This window comes from Hyalella azteca, unplaced genomic scaffold (assembly GCF_000764305.2).
Source record: "Hyalella azteca isolate HAZT.00-mixed unplaced genomic scaffold, Hazt_2.0.2 contig11575, whole genome shotgun sequence".
Classification (NCBI taxonomy): domain Eukaryota; kingdom Metazoa; phylum Arthropoda; class Malacostraca; order Amphipoda; family Hyalellidae; genus Hyalella; species Hyalella azteca.
Genome location: NW_025941568.1, coordinates 77,964 through 91,650, shown reverse-complemented (window position 1 = coordinate 91,650; position 13,687 = coordinate 77,964). Strand labels below are relative to the sequence as shown.

At 36.6% G+C, this 13,687-nt stretch overlaps 1 protein-coding gene across 1 annotated transcript; it reads left to right on the top strand.

The window, feature by feature from the left end:
- The first annotated feature begins 1,112 nt into the window (after nt 1–1,112).
- On the top strand, nt 1,113–13,684 carry LOC108680212 (cytochrome P450 2L1). The gene is made up of 11 exons (XM_018168993.2): nt 1,113–1,176; nt 3,306–3,390; nt 4,398–4,497; nt 5,400–5,533; nt 6,888–7,106; nt 7,368–7,567; nt 8,248–8,362; nt 8,851–9,031; nt 10,790–10,907; nt 11,413–11,557; nt 13,240–13,684. The coding sequence occupies exons 2-11, from the start codon at nt 3,306–3,308 to the stop codon at nt 13,422–13,424; spliced, it is 1,482 nt and encodes a 493-aa protein (XP_018024482.1). The 5' UTR covers nt 1,113–1,176; the 3' UTR covers nt 13,425–13,684.
- Nucleotides 13,685–13,687: the final 3 nt, after the last annotated feature.

The following is a 13,687-nucleotide window of genomic DNA, read 5'->3' as shown; positions in this document are numbered from 1 at the left end:
TGGTTACAGTTCAGAGTACCAAGATTAGCGCAGAGAGGCGCCGGTTCGATCCCAGCTCTGTGCGCCAGTTTCAGGTCAGAATCGGCAAGGAGGCCGGGCGGCTAAGCACAGCAGAATTTGAATCAGTGAGTTGTGAGTTCGAGACCGCAACAAGCTGTGGATCGGCGACAGGCCTATGGCCTAATAAACGCTGAAACCACTATTATTATTATTATTATTTTTATTATTGTTATTAATATTATTATTATTATTATTATTATTTATTATTATATTGAACATGATTCGTGCTCAAGTGTTATGAAACAATAGCTCGGTGGCATAAAATGACGCTTCATGATTATAAAATTGTGAATGATAATATCAAGTTTACTTATAATTTTGATCAATCAGTTGAGTTGTCAACCTATAATTCACATCTGAACTGTTAATTATCAGATCATGTAAATTATTATCATTGTTATTATCATAACAATTATCATGTTAATTATCAATGATTTATCGAGCTATTGATCAAAAGCTACGAGCAACCCAGAGAAATAATTGTTCATGGCCAGTCAGGGTCAGGTTGAGTTATTGGATGATGGCGGTCCTGAGAAATGTTTGGTGCGCTCCCTTCTTATTTGTGTCGCTTAACTCGATCTTTAATTATCTTACAATATTTTCTAGAAATAAGTTATATGATAAAATAGAGGAAAAATATTTTTAGGTGTCAATTTGTTAAACAAAATTCGAACGAATTATTTTCATAAGTTTGACGTGTTTATTTTCCGTCACATTAAAAAAATGAACATTAATTATTTATTGCTTTTTGATATTTGACGACTCAATTAGCAACAGTTAACAGAAAAATGTATTAATTCTTTAAAGATAAAGGGCGTAGAGAAGTATGAGTCGGACGGCATAATTTTATCATATCATCATTTTAAATCACCAAATGGGAACAGTTAATCAACAATTAGAATAAATTTGTTAAATGAAAGAATCAATAATAAAAATTTGTCCTTGAGAAAGTTCTTACGTAAATAAGAGAAAGTTCTTACGTAAATATGTTATCAGTAGATAAATGCGCACATAAATATGCCACACATGGCGCCGATGGCGGCACTCCGCGGCAGTCGGCTGCAAGGAGCAGCGCAGTGCGGTTGTTAGTAGTCGGTTGCTCCGTGTCTGCACAAGGTCAGTTACCAACGTTGTTTAGATTTGACGTAACACAAAATATTTAGTAAACTTTTGATTGTAAATAACGAAAATATTATTCACTATTACTGGGAGTTATTTGATTTTCGATAATGTTAATAATTTTCATTAATGAGAATTAGATTCTTGGGTAGCTCACTGCCATTTATATATTATTTATATGCTGCAACCGTGTGTCAATTTTACGCATGATAATGTTTAAAAATTTTGTCTACGCTATAAAAGCAACTTTGTATCCAACAGCTATATTCCTGAAAAATTGAAATTAATTTATTTTCCAATTTCAACGTCACAGTTGATAGTTTTCTTAGCTTATTTTACCCTGTTTTCTACGGATAAATTTGTGTAGTGTTTATTAGCAATGCTGCAGCAGAATCTCTCTCGTCATTGATTAGCTCAGTTTAAGCTGTTCCTTAATTTACGCTGATCATTGCGGCACACATCACGACACATGCACCTGCTGTGTGCATCAAGCCCATCCATTCATGCCAATGCAGCTGGGTACTTCAACAAAATAGTTCTTTTATTAAACGTATCAGCTACGTTTGATAAGAGTTGAGTAAAGTCTAAATGGCGTTACAAGCACTATCATGTGTACTATCTTTTTCTTCGTTAAAGATGCACTTTTATATTCATTGTTCTTATCAAACCGAGCGAAGACTTAGGTTATCTGAGATAGTGTACTGTTTGATGCAAAGAAGCGAAGAATTATAGCAAATAGAAAAATCGTTTGGTAAATGCTTATTGGTGAATCTAACGAACAAAACTTGCGTCAAGGAGGTGGATTTAAGAAACGGACGGTTTTCAGCTCAAGGTAATGCCACTCGAGTCACCACAGCACTTATGTCACAAACCTTCAGTAGAAACGATCTTTTTTTGTGAAGGAAAGGAAATGAAAACTTTCTGGCGGTATTGAAAAACCTACATAGTTATTACGTGGTTATCAAACATTACAAGTTGTTTTTCTGACCATGGTAAGGCGGTTTTCATTAACAAACTGAGAGTACAGTACAGTATTTTGTGGGTAGAGATTGCAAACTTGTGGGTAGAGATTACAAGTAGAAACACAGAATTAAAGTACTGTGATGTTGTGAGGTATTTATGATCTTGAAGTTTCAACATTTCCTATGGGCTTCCAGCGTTTGTAAAAGATATTAGGGAGTTGAGTTAATTAATATAGTATATTTGTCTTAAGCTGATTTATTGACAATAAAAATCTGCATCAAGAAAGCTAATACAAATACATATGTCTGAAATACGAGTCGTAAGATCAATTTATTTCAGTAGCTAACATTTTATATTGAAAAAAAAACTATTACTCTACAGAATCTACATATTGTACAAAAAACTGAACTCGACCGCAAATTAATTGCAGGAATTGAACAAACATCTTTGCCTTTCATCTCATTTACCACTGAAGATACGAGGAACCTGACTAGTGAAGAAATCCTATAGAATAGAATAGAATAGAAGTGTCGGCGTTGAAGACATAGGCCCATGGCCTGTTGCCGATTCTTGAACTTTTCGTGACTTGATTCACAAGGGATCCGGCCTTTGGAACCCGATCTTTCCATAACTGACGATTGATTGAGATAGCTGCTGGACTTATTGCCTGGTCCGTAACTTGCTAGGCATTTTAAGACTGAACATATGCTCCTGCATAGCTTCGTCTAGTCGGTTTTTGAAGATGTTCATACTCGGAGCTTCAACGATGCTATCAGGGCCATAGCGCTGAACCAGCCTCTCGAAATGTACAAACAGACACCAAGTTTGCGCTTCACAAATTTATTCATACCGGGAAAACAAATTAAATTTTAAAAATTAAGAATAAATGACACAAATTAATCACTTCAACTGCCTGGGGGATACAAGATTCAAGATTAATGAAAATTAAGAAACATGGGGCGGATTGAAACGGGTTCAATCGTTTTCTCAAAAACAAAGTTTTTAAAATTGTAACATTTAAATAACTTCTATTAAACTTTTATTTGTGGAACAGTGCATATAAATGTTCAGCTCGTATGAGATGTGCACTCAGTCAGTTTGTCATTACTATTATTCTTAAATAAAATTTGCGTTAAATATTTCAGCATAACATTATATTTCAGATGATCTCTGCAGCGCTTCTAGCAACGCTGCTGCTGGGCCTCTGGCTGGCCGCGCGCGTCAGGAAAAGGTTCTCCATGCCGCCTGGTGAGAGCTGTCTCGTCTTATGCTCTTTATAATATAATACTACTGTAGGTGTACAATAATGCAATTTAATATAATATAATAAAATAATATAATATATATTATTTTATTATTTATTTGGCTATATTATTTGGCTATAATAGCCACTTGTAACGTGCCCCCGATTGTAATAAAATTTAATATAATAATGTTATAGTTTAAATATTATCATGGTGTAGTATTTCAAGGACTTTCATTACTAAAACTACCAGCATATTAGGTATTAGGCATGAACATTGTTAGAAGTGTGCAGTCCTTGTATGACTTACAGTGTAATTGCTGTGAAGTATGTAAAGCAATTCCTTTGCTAGAAAAATACGAAAAAAATATGATAGGACTGCATTAATTAATTACGTATGTTCATTAGGTATTTGAGTGCCAAAATACCGATTGTTTTTCACCATTTTAATCCACGCTCTTATGCCTTTCATATGCTCTATATTAGCACTAATCAAGCATACTCCTGTTAATTTACACTGAGCACAATTGGTGGGTCTAGATGACGCACTTAGATGAGTCAATTAACCGCGTTCAAACAGCCACGCACTTTTTTTTGACTCACTTGCCCCATTTGTGGTTCATACGGACCTATTATTGGCCCTTTAAATTTCTGGGTAACTTACGTATATTGTAGCGTTAATTCGCTTCTGACTCCTCCCGTAGCACGGATACGTAGGGAGCATCTGGGCAACGCCACAAGTGAGTCATACCAGAAAATTTAACGGCCAATAATAAAATGGGGCAATTAACAAATGGGGCAAGTGAGTAAAAAAAGTGCATCGCTATTTTGACGCGGTTTACTCATCTAAGTGGGTCACCCAGACCCATCCATATTTCCCACTGTATCTACTCCTAGGAAACTGTGAAATTCGTCTGATGTGCACGTGGATGTTTAAAAATTATCTTCACGAGGTCAGGAAAAAGTAGGAAAGTTTGATAATAAATGCAATTAGCATTTTTACGCATTTCAGGAGAGTGGGGGTGGCCAATCTTAGGCCATTTACCCCCCAGCGATGAGCCTATGGACGAGACAATAAAAAAACTACGCAAGAAACATGGCGATGTATTCACGTGAGTAGATAAAATTCTTTTATTCTCTTCTTAAAATAATAACAACAATACAAATTCCTTCGAAAAATATCGTGTTTTATGATAGGATAACACATTTATTATGACTATTATCCCAAACACTATCATAAGTCTCAACAGTTGTAACTGTAATCCGTGTAATGGAGCCGTTAGCGGCTGAGTGTGCAAATACGTGCGTGGTTAAGTGGCCAGTCAAATAGCAATCAGAAGAGTATTATTCGTGAGCAACCACCCACCAGCCACAAAACTTTGTGTACACTCTAAGAAATTAATGGTTCGTATTGTCCAAATAGTGACACACTTTCAACACGTAACGCTAATACGCCATTCTACCGGACCAAGCTAGGTCAGGACTCGAACAAGGTCAAAAAGTTCATCTCTAATTAGAAAATGTCTCACTTAATTCTTTGAGTGCGTCTGCCTGAGAGTCACGGTGGTGGGGCTAAGAAATCGTTCCTATATTCCTATTAAGAGCTCCTGATCAGCGGCTGATACGACCGTGTTTGAACTAATTTTAGTTCAATCGTGGATACGAATACCGTGCAAGCGGCCTACCGCTCGTGTGTGTTTCAAAGTTTGGGGCCTCAAAAAAATTATATTCTATTCTCTCTGTTCCGCATTCCCTACTAACCAATGCTATTTTAATGTACTTCCTTCCAGTTCTTGTTATTACTAAAATATTCGCGTGATGAATAATATTTACAAATATCGGATCGAGTAAAACTGTTACCTAGATCAATGTATAACTCAGAGAAATGAAAGTCGCCATGTCCAAATAGCTATGGTTTAAAAGGTGCGTCATTATATTCACAACAAAACATATTCATTTTCTGGATAGAAGGTGATACACCGCACTAAATCATTCCTCATGAAATTTTGTTCAGATGGAAGATTGGCACAGCAACATTCGTGGTCTTGTGCGACTTTGATACCATCAAAAAAGTCTACAACCATCCCGATGCTCAGGGACGGCCAAGCTTCTACAGCTTACTTATTTTCTCCTGCTACAAGAATTTAGGTAAGTGAATGAAAACTTGAAGTTAGGCATTGACATTTGAAAATTTTAGCTCGAAACGTAGCGAGGAGCTGAATAATGGTGGAAATTTCAAAATGAACAATTAAAATTACTCTTCATTTGGCAAAAGGCCCTTCATGCGAGAGAAAATTTATTTTACATCACAGCAGGGTGGCCCAGTGGTTAAAGTTCAGAGTACAAAGATTGGCGCAGAGAGGCGCAGGTTCAATCCCAGCTCTGTGCGCCAGTTTCTGGTCAGAATCGGCGAGGAGGCCGGGCGGTTAAGCACAGCAGAATTGTAGCAGTGCGTTGCGAGTTCGAGACCGCAAAATGCTGTGAATGTTCTGCGATGTTAAGAATCGGCGACAGGCCTACGGCCTAATAAACGCTGAAACCGCTATTATATATTATTATTATTATATTATTATTCAAGGAAACGTCAGAAACATCGCAGCAAACGAACGTTGCCAATTTTTGTCAACATGTATACCGATCAACAGCGTTGAATTCCACTTCCAAGATTAAATTTAAGCTGATTTGTTTTGCCCAAATAAGGTTTTATATTCTAGAAAAGGGGCGTAAAAATATCTAAAGTTACACTCTTTTCCTGTATATGTAGTATGATATTTTAACTTCCGATTAGTGAGCCATGTGTGAGTGATGGGTCTACAAGGTGGTGCACATAGCATATGAGTGGAACGTTGATAGTCTCACTTGAACCCTGAGAGTGAGAAGAGTAGAGGATGTTGTAAATACATTAATGGCTTTAAGAAATTTAATCGCAAAGCCACTCCCTTTTTGTGTCTGATGCAATCAAATGGAATAATTGTTTCTAAGATAAAAACTCATAATGCGCAAATTAACTGGTTTATTAACAATTATATTTTCCGCCGATATCATATAGGTCCCTTATGTCATTTCTTTATGTTTAGCAAATGAACTATCGCTTTTATTCTCCCGAACAAGTTTAGTTATTGTCCGAGCTATGTTATAAATAAAATAATCATTTGATGAAATATCATGAAAAGGATGAAAAATATTTTGATCGAATCCTTCTAAGTCGGATACATAATTTTTCCTGTATTTATCACCAATACTTAGGTGAAAAAGATAAAAGGTGTGCGAGCAAAAAATATGTATTTCATTGAGTTTACCTGTTAAGATACATAATTTTTCCTGTATTTATCACCAATAATTAAGCGAAAAAGGTAGAAGGTGTGCGAGCAAAAAAATATGTATTTCATTGAGTTTACCTGTTAAGATACATAATTTTTTCCTGTATTTATCACCAATAATTAAGCGAAATAGGTAAAAGGTGTGCGAGCAAAAAAATATTTCATTGAGTTTACCCATTAAGGTCTAGCAAACTCGGTCGGGGAGATCTGGCACGGCGGTCGCCGCTTCACAATCCGCCATCTGCGCGACATGGGCATGGGCAGGTCATCTCTGGAGTCGCGCATCGCTTTGGAAGCGCACAATCTTGTCGAAAACTTCAAAAAAGTAACCGACGTTGCGACCGAAGTACCGAGGTCTTTATCCATCGCTATACTCAACATCATCTGGGAACTCTGCGCAGGTATCCATTTCCTGAAAAGATAATTACGATTCATGCTGAAGATTACCTCGTGCAAAGATTCTTCGAAGAAGCTTATTAGGCTATTTTGTTGAGTGTTGTCAGATGTGTGCAACTTACTAACTACGATGAATGGAAGAACATGACTAGTCATATACAATTTAATGCCTGTAAAATTTGGAGGAAGAAACGTGTAATCAATTTTTAGGAAAATTCGACCGTAATAATGACATTTTAAATTAAAACTAACTCATTATATTGCAGGAAAGCGACACGACTTGGACGATGAGAAGGCTTTGGAGTTCCAGCAAGTGGTGGTCGACATTTTCCACGATTTCCAGGGCAACGTTGTCATTTTCGACACATTCCCATTCCTGCTTCCCATAACACCGCGTTTCGTCATGGAGAAGCTCGGCGTAACAAAATATATGGAGGACTGCGATATTCTTATGAGCCACATGAAGGTGGGATTATGCATTATTCATATATGAGTGGATTGAGTGTATCATACATTTTGTTCAGTTGACACTACTCAACCATTACTCACTTTTTGGTTGGCGTATTTACGGTCGTGGCCAAAACTTTAGTCGCACGTGATATTTTTTAATTGTTCAATTATGAGGTCTAAAATAAAATCAGGAAACGTCAAATTTGTATTTTTTAACTTGAAAACTAAAGAAAACGTCAACAAGAACGCAATCCCGCAGAAAAAATGTGAAGTATGGCAAATTTTCCCAAGGTATCAATATGCAGTGCAGGCTCCTACTACGAAGAACTTCTTCCATTCTCCTAGGCATGCTACAAATCAAATTCTGAATGATGGGTATATCAATAGAGTTATATTCATGCAAAATCAAGTCCTGTAAGTCCTTTGTAGAAGTTGTCCGACTTGTGTTTACCCTCTGTTTGAATGTTTACCCATGAATTTTCGAAAAGGTTCATATCTGTAAAAAGGTTCATATCAATGTAAAAATCTTTACGAAGCTTTTTGAAAGCCCCGACCCCTATAACAATAAGGAGATCCATCGGCATGGAGCTCCATCGGCCAGGAAACTGATTGTCAATTGAGGGCATCAATCCTTCGATCTGTTTGTAAATTTTAAAATTGTTATTTGTTTCATTTTTAACACGCATATGTTTTTAGAAATGCATAAAGGAGCACAAGGAGAGCCTCGATGTCAACAATCCTCGCGATTACATCGACGCGTTCCTCATCGAAATGCAGCTGGAAAAGAATGCCGGCAGCGCTATATTCACCGGTAAGTAATTGTTTCTTCATTCAAAGATAAGAATGGATTAGGAATATTTTAAAATGTATAGCAACAAAACATGTGGGTCGAGTTTTGTGGGATAGCAGATAATTGATGTTTCACAGCATAAAAAAGGACGACATGTTAACAGAGTTTTTTATGGTAGAAGATAAATGCCATGTTACAGAACTCGCCCGATGGAGCGAAGGAAGACGTTCACATTCACTTAGATTTTACGTCAATTTGGCTGCAGTCATTCTTGCGATGCATCTTTCTACCAGCTTGATTGCGCGAACACAACTGTTCACACACAACTGTTCATCTTGCGCGAACACAACTGTTCATCTCTCGACGATTTGAGGAATGAAGTTCTCCTGATATATTCACAATATTTGTAGTCCTATAGTGAAAATTTAGAATTATTTTTTATAATATATTCAGAATTTACAATTTTTTATAATTCTAAATTATGCAAAATTTTTACTTATTTCGTTTAGAGGAGAATCTGATGGTAAGCTTGGGTGACATTTTCACGGCCGCATCCGAGATCACGTCCATTACACTGCGCTGGCTCATCCTCTACATGATCAAGCATCCAGAAATTCAGAGGAAAATCCAGGCCGAGATCGACAGCGTCGTGCCACGAGACAGGCTCCCCGGTCTCGACGACAGGCCTAGGTACGATTTAATTTTTGCAGGAATCTATGTTTGTTTACAATACTTTAATATCTTGTCAGAGCTCATATATTAAGCTCTCCCCCTGAGGATCGGGTTACATGACACCGATTCGACACTTCAGCGAACTCGCGTGCGAACTCGCCTGCGAGCTCGAACTTCATTTTCAACTCTGGCACTCATAACTCCTTCAATTATGAACGGATTTTATTCAAATTTGAAATATAAGTAGATAATATCAGTACGCTGCGGAGAGTATTTTTTTCAAATTTTTTCATCGATAATTTTTTTAATACGGAAAACCTAACTTAATTTTCAACTCTGGCACGCATAACTCCTTCAATTATGAACGGATTTTATTCAAATTTGAAATATAATTAGATAATATCAGTACGCTGCGGAGAGTATTTTTTTCAAATTTTTTCATCGATAATTTTTTTTAATACGGAAAACCTAACTTAATTTTCAACTCTGGCACGCATAACTCCTTCAATTATGAACGGATTTTATTCAAATTTGAAATATAAGTAGATAATATCAGTACGCTGCGGAGGGTATTTTTTTCAAATTTTTTCATCGATAATTTTTTTTACGCTGCGGAGGGTATTTTTTTCAAATTTTTACATTCATTACTTTTTTATTATCACCGAAAACCTAATTTCATGTTCACCTCGCAGGTTAGGTCCTAGTCAGGTCAAGTTTCAGTATTTTGTGGCATTAACAAAAAGTAATTGACGTAAAAATCTGAAAAAATACCCTCCGCAGCGTACTGATATTATCTACTTATATTTCAAATTTGAAAAAAATCCGTCCATTATTGACGGAGTTATGCGTGCCAGAGTTGAAAATTAAGTTAGATTTTCCGTATTAAAAAAAATTATTGATGAAAAAATTTGAAAAAAATACCCTCCGCAGCGTACTGATATTATCTACTTATATTTCAAATTTGAAGAAAATCCGTCCATTATTGACGGAGTTATGCGTGCCAGAGTTGAAAATTAAGTTAGGTTTTCCATTCGAGCTCGCAGGCGAATTCGCTGAAGTGTCGGACCGGTTTACATGACTAAGGTGGTGAGGGATAAGTAACACGCAGCTGCCCAGATAACGTATTTTGTAAACGGGGTGATAATACAGAGACAAGTTGTTTAACACACGGTACTATGTGGGAATGAAACACAATAGTACACAATACTACACATAGCACATAGGGGGAATGAAAGACAATAGCAGTTCTCCTAATTAACTGGAACTAGGTCTGTAGCACAGGTTACGCAATGTATTACAGATGTGCAAATAATTATGACTACTGGAGTTACTTATGTTGCAATACCCTAGGTCGGTGCTAATATTATAAACATATAGCGAATCCATATTTAACAGTATTCCAATTGCAGTTGATAATCAATAGTGATGCTTAAGGCAATAACATAAATAATAATATTGAGTTAGAGTTGATGGGTAACTCCGCTAAATTAAAATAAGCTAGAAACAATCTTAAAAAATGAGTCGTGGGGGTAACTTGAGGAAACGTATCTACATAGCCGCTACAAAGCGTTCCATTTACATACTTGTAAGTAATAAGAACATTGCTCTCGTGGCGAGGTTTTAGTAAACATTTCCACCATTATTTTTAACAGAGGAACATTATTTCCTGTATTCATCAAGAACACATTAAATTTCCGTTACAAAACATCACTAAAACTTTTCATCTTTATCACCATTTACAATTAGCAACGTTCAGAACTGTTCTTTGCATTTCAGCCTGAGCTATTTGGAGGCTACGCTGTACGAGGTGGAGCGACTCGTCTCCGTTGTGCCGCTGCTGGTCCCGCACTGCGCTACCCAAGACATCGAAGTGAACGGCTTCCATGTACCCAAGGTAATCTGTCTTTGATATTACGTAATTTATATTATGTCTCTGATATTCTGTCTTCGTTATTTTCTCTTTGATACTTTGTCTTTAATATTCTGTCTTAAAATTTTATGACAGTCTGGAGCTTTATTTGACAGAAATTTAGCTTTATTTTAACAGGTTTAGTGTGTCTTCAATGACTGTTCTAAGTTAATTTAATGTTCGATAAATTATCGAATCACGTCGAGAAATTCAAGTCTTTTTATGGATTTTGAATGAATTAGTACAGAAACTTTTTAAATTGGCGAATCTGAAACTTAGTGATCATACAGAATCAATTTTTCCTGCATTCAATTGATGGGCTTTATTCAGAATGGAAAATGAAATCCTTCGTCTTAGGAACAAAAAAAAAATGTCATACAATGAGTGGTCGTACTCATGGTAAACTAAGAAAAAAATTAAGATTTCTTACCCTCTAGTAAGAATCATAATAGTTTGAGCCCCGATGTAAACAAAAGACCCCACCACATAGGGCACGGTGCTAATGGGACACGCGGGCAGCTGTCACGGGGACCCGCAGGTCTGGCAGCGTCCCGACGAGTTCTATCCTCCGCACTTCTTGGACGAAAACGGCAAATTCTGTCCCAAGAAAAACGGCTTCATCCCTTTCTCGATTGGTGAGAAGGCTTATGCTTGGGGTTTTGGTGTAAAAGAATTCAAATTTTAGTGCTGGTGTGAATCTTATTATACTCGTAATTTTTGTAGTGTAATTTAATTTCTGTCATTTCTGGTATTCTAACCTCATTCATATCTAATAAGTGAGTCTGCTGTGAAGATAACGTTCTGATGAAGTTGTTGTTTGCTGCTCCAATGTCATCAGCTGACGTTTTCTGAGTATACATTTATAATGAAAGTTCCCTATTTTCAGTACTAGCATATTAACTTTGAACCAGAAATCAATACTAAGTTTAGTAAAGGTAAGTGTTCAAATTTGAGCTCAACTAACGTCGTGCGACTTGCTGCAGCCAAAGCAAGCTTCTGCCCTCGCAACATCTTACGTGAAGTGCAGTCTCAACAACAGATTTTAATAACTTGCTAGAGCCAATTTCAATTGGCTTTTTGATGTACCTATCAAGCATCATTAATAATCAGTACTTCTTGATGCAAGATTATTGAACTAGCTTTAATGTCTTAGTTATTAATTATCATTTTTTATTTTTTTTTTATTTAGATTTTATCATTTTTGTTTTAAGGCTGTGATGAAAAATGCGTGTGCTGTCACATCATGAAACCCTAATTTATTCTTATTCTATATTTTCAGGCCCATTCAAAATCTCTTGATTTCGATGTACAGTCTAAAAATATTTATTCGTATTGCTGAATCTATATCTCCCTGTAAGTCATCAGTTAAATTACTTCCGAGTTAATTTTAGCTGACTACTCTGTCGATATCATGAATTTTCATGCAATGTATATGTAACGTAAAAGAAATATTTATGCTCCGCATCATCAAGTAGGATCGAAATTTTCGCACCGTACTGATACCGTACGGTATCATTTCACTCATGATACCTTATCTAGGAAAATAATGCGTTATCGAAAGACCTTACTTATTTAGGTACAACTCTCGTATAACAGCAACGAAATGTTATATGAAGTGTCCCCGTAAAATAGTTTCGCATTTGTATTTATTTATTAGTATCCCCTCAAAATAATGACGTATTTGTATATATAAGTTAGTATCCCCGTAAAATAGTGTCATTTGTATTTATATATTAGTATCCCCGCAAAATAATGTCACGTTTGTATGTATAAGTTAGTATCCCCGTAAAATAGTGTCAAAATTTTATTTATATATAAGTATATCCGCAAAATAATGTCATATATGAATGTATAAGTTAGAATACCCGTAAAATAGAGTCACATTTGTATGAATATGTTAGTATCCCCGTTATATACTGTTGCATTTGTTTCTATATATGTTAGTATCCCCGTAAAATAGGGTCGCATATGCATGTATAAGTTAGTCTCCCCTTAAAATAATGTCGCACATATATGTATATAATAGTGTCCCCGCAAAATAATGAATGTATCTATTAGTCTCCCGAAAAATGGCATCGCATATCTTAGTATCCCCGTGCAATAATGTCATATATGTATGTATAAGTTAGTATCCTCGTAAAATAGTGTCGCTTTTGTATTTATATATTACTATCCCCGCGAAATAATATCATATTTGTATGTATAAGTTAGAGTGCCCGTAAAATAATGTCACATTCATATATTAGTATCCCCGTAAAATCGTCTCGCATTTTATTATATGTTAGTATCCCCGTAATATAATGTCACATCTGCACAGGTCGGCGCGTGTGCCCCGGAGAGAACTTGGCCCGGCAGACGATGTTCCTGTTCGGCAGCGCGCTGCTGCAAACCTTCATGTTCGAGGCCCCCGAGGGCGAGGTACTGAGCACTCAACGCGACCCTGCCGAGCGCATGATTATCATCCCCAAGCCCTTCAGGGTCATCATGAGGCAGCGCAGTTAGGCTGTGTTGTTACAGTGCAGTATCGCAATGCAGGATTGCAGTGCAGTGTGACAGTGTAGTGTGACAGAGTAGTGCGACAGAGTAGTGTGACATAGTAGTGTGACATTGTATTGTGACAGTGCAGTGTGACATTGCTCTATGACAGTGTAGTTTTGTCACGGAGCCACTCCCACTGAGCGTAACGTGAGCCTATATACTATCACTAATAATCCAGCCATGGATCGTTACATTTCTTGCAGAATACAAGGGAATAAGGACGATTT

What these genes read in the sequence shown, in the direction of transcription:
- LOC108680212 (XM_018168993.2), top strand. Translation starts at nt 3,306, where the DNA reads ATGATCTCTGCAGCGCTTCTAGCAACGCTGCTGCTGGGCCTCTGGCTG. An exon ending in AAGGTTCTCCATGCCGCCTG is followed by an intron (nt 3,391 to 4,397) that starts GTGAGAGCTGTC and finishes TACGCATTTCAG; the next exon opens with GAGAGTGGGGGTGGCCAATC. An exon ending in AAACATGGCGATGTATTCAC is followed by an intron (nt 4,498 to 5,399) that starts GTGAGTAGATAA and finishes AATTTTGTTCAG; the next exon opens with ATGGAAGATTGGCACAGCAA.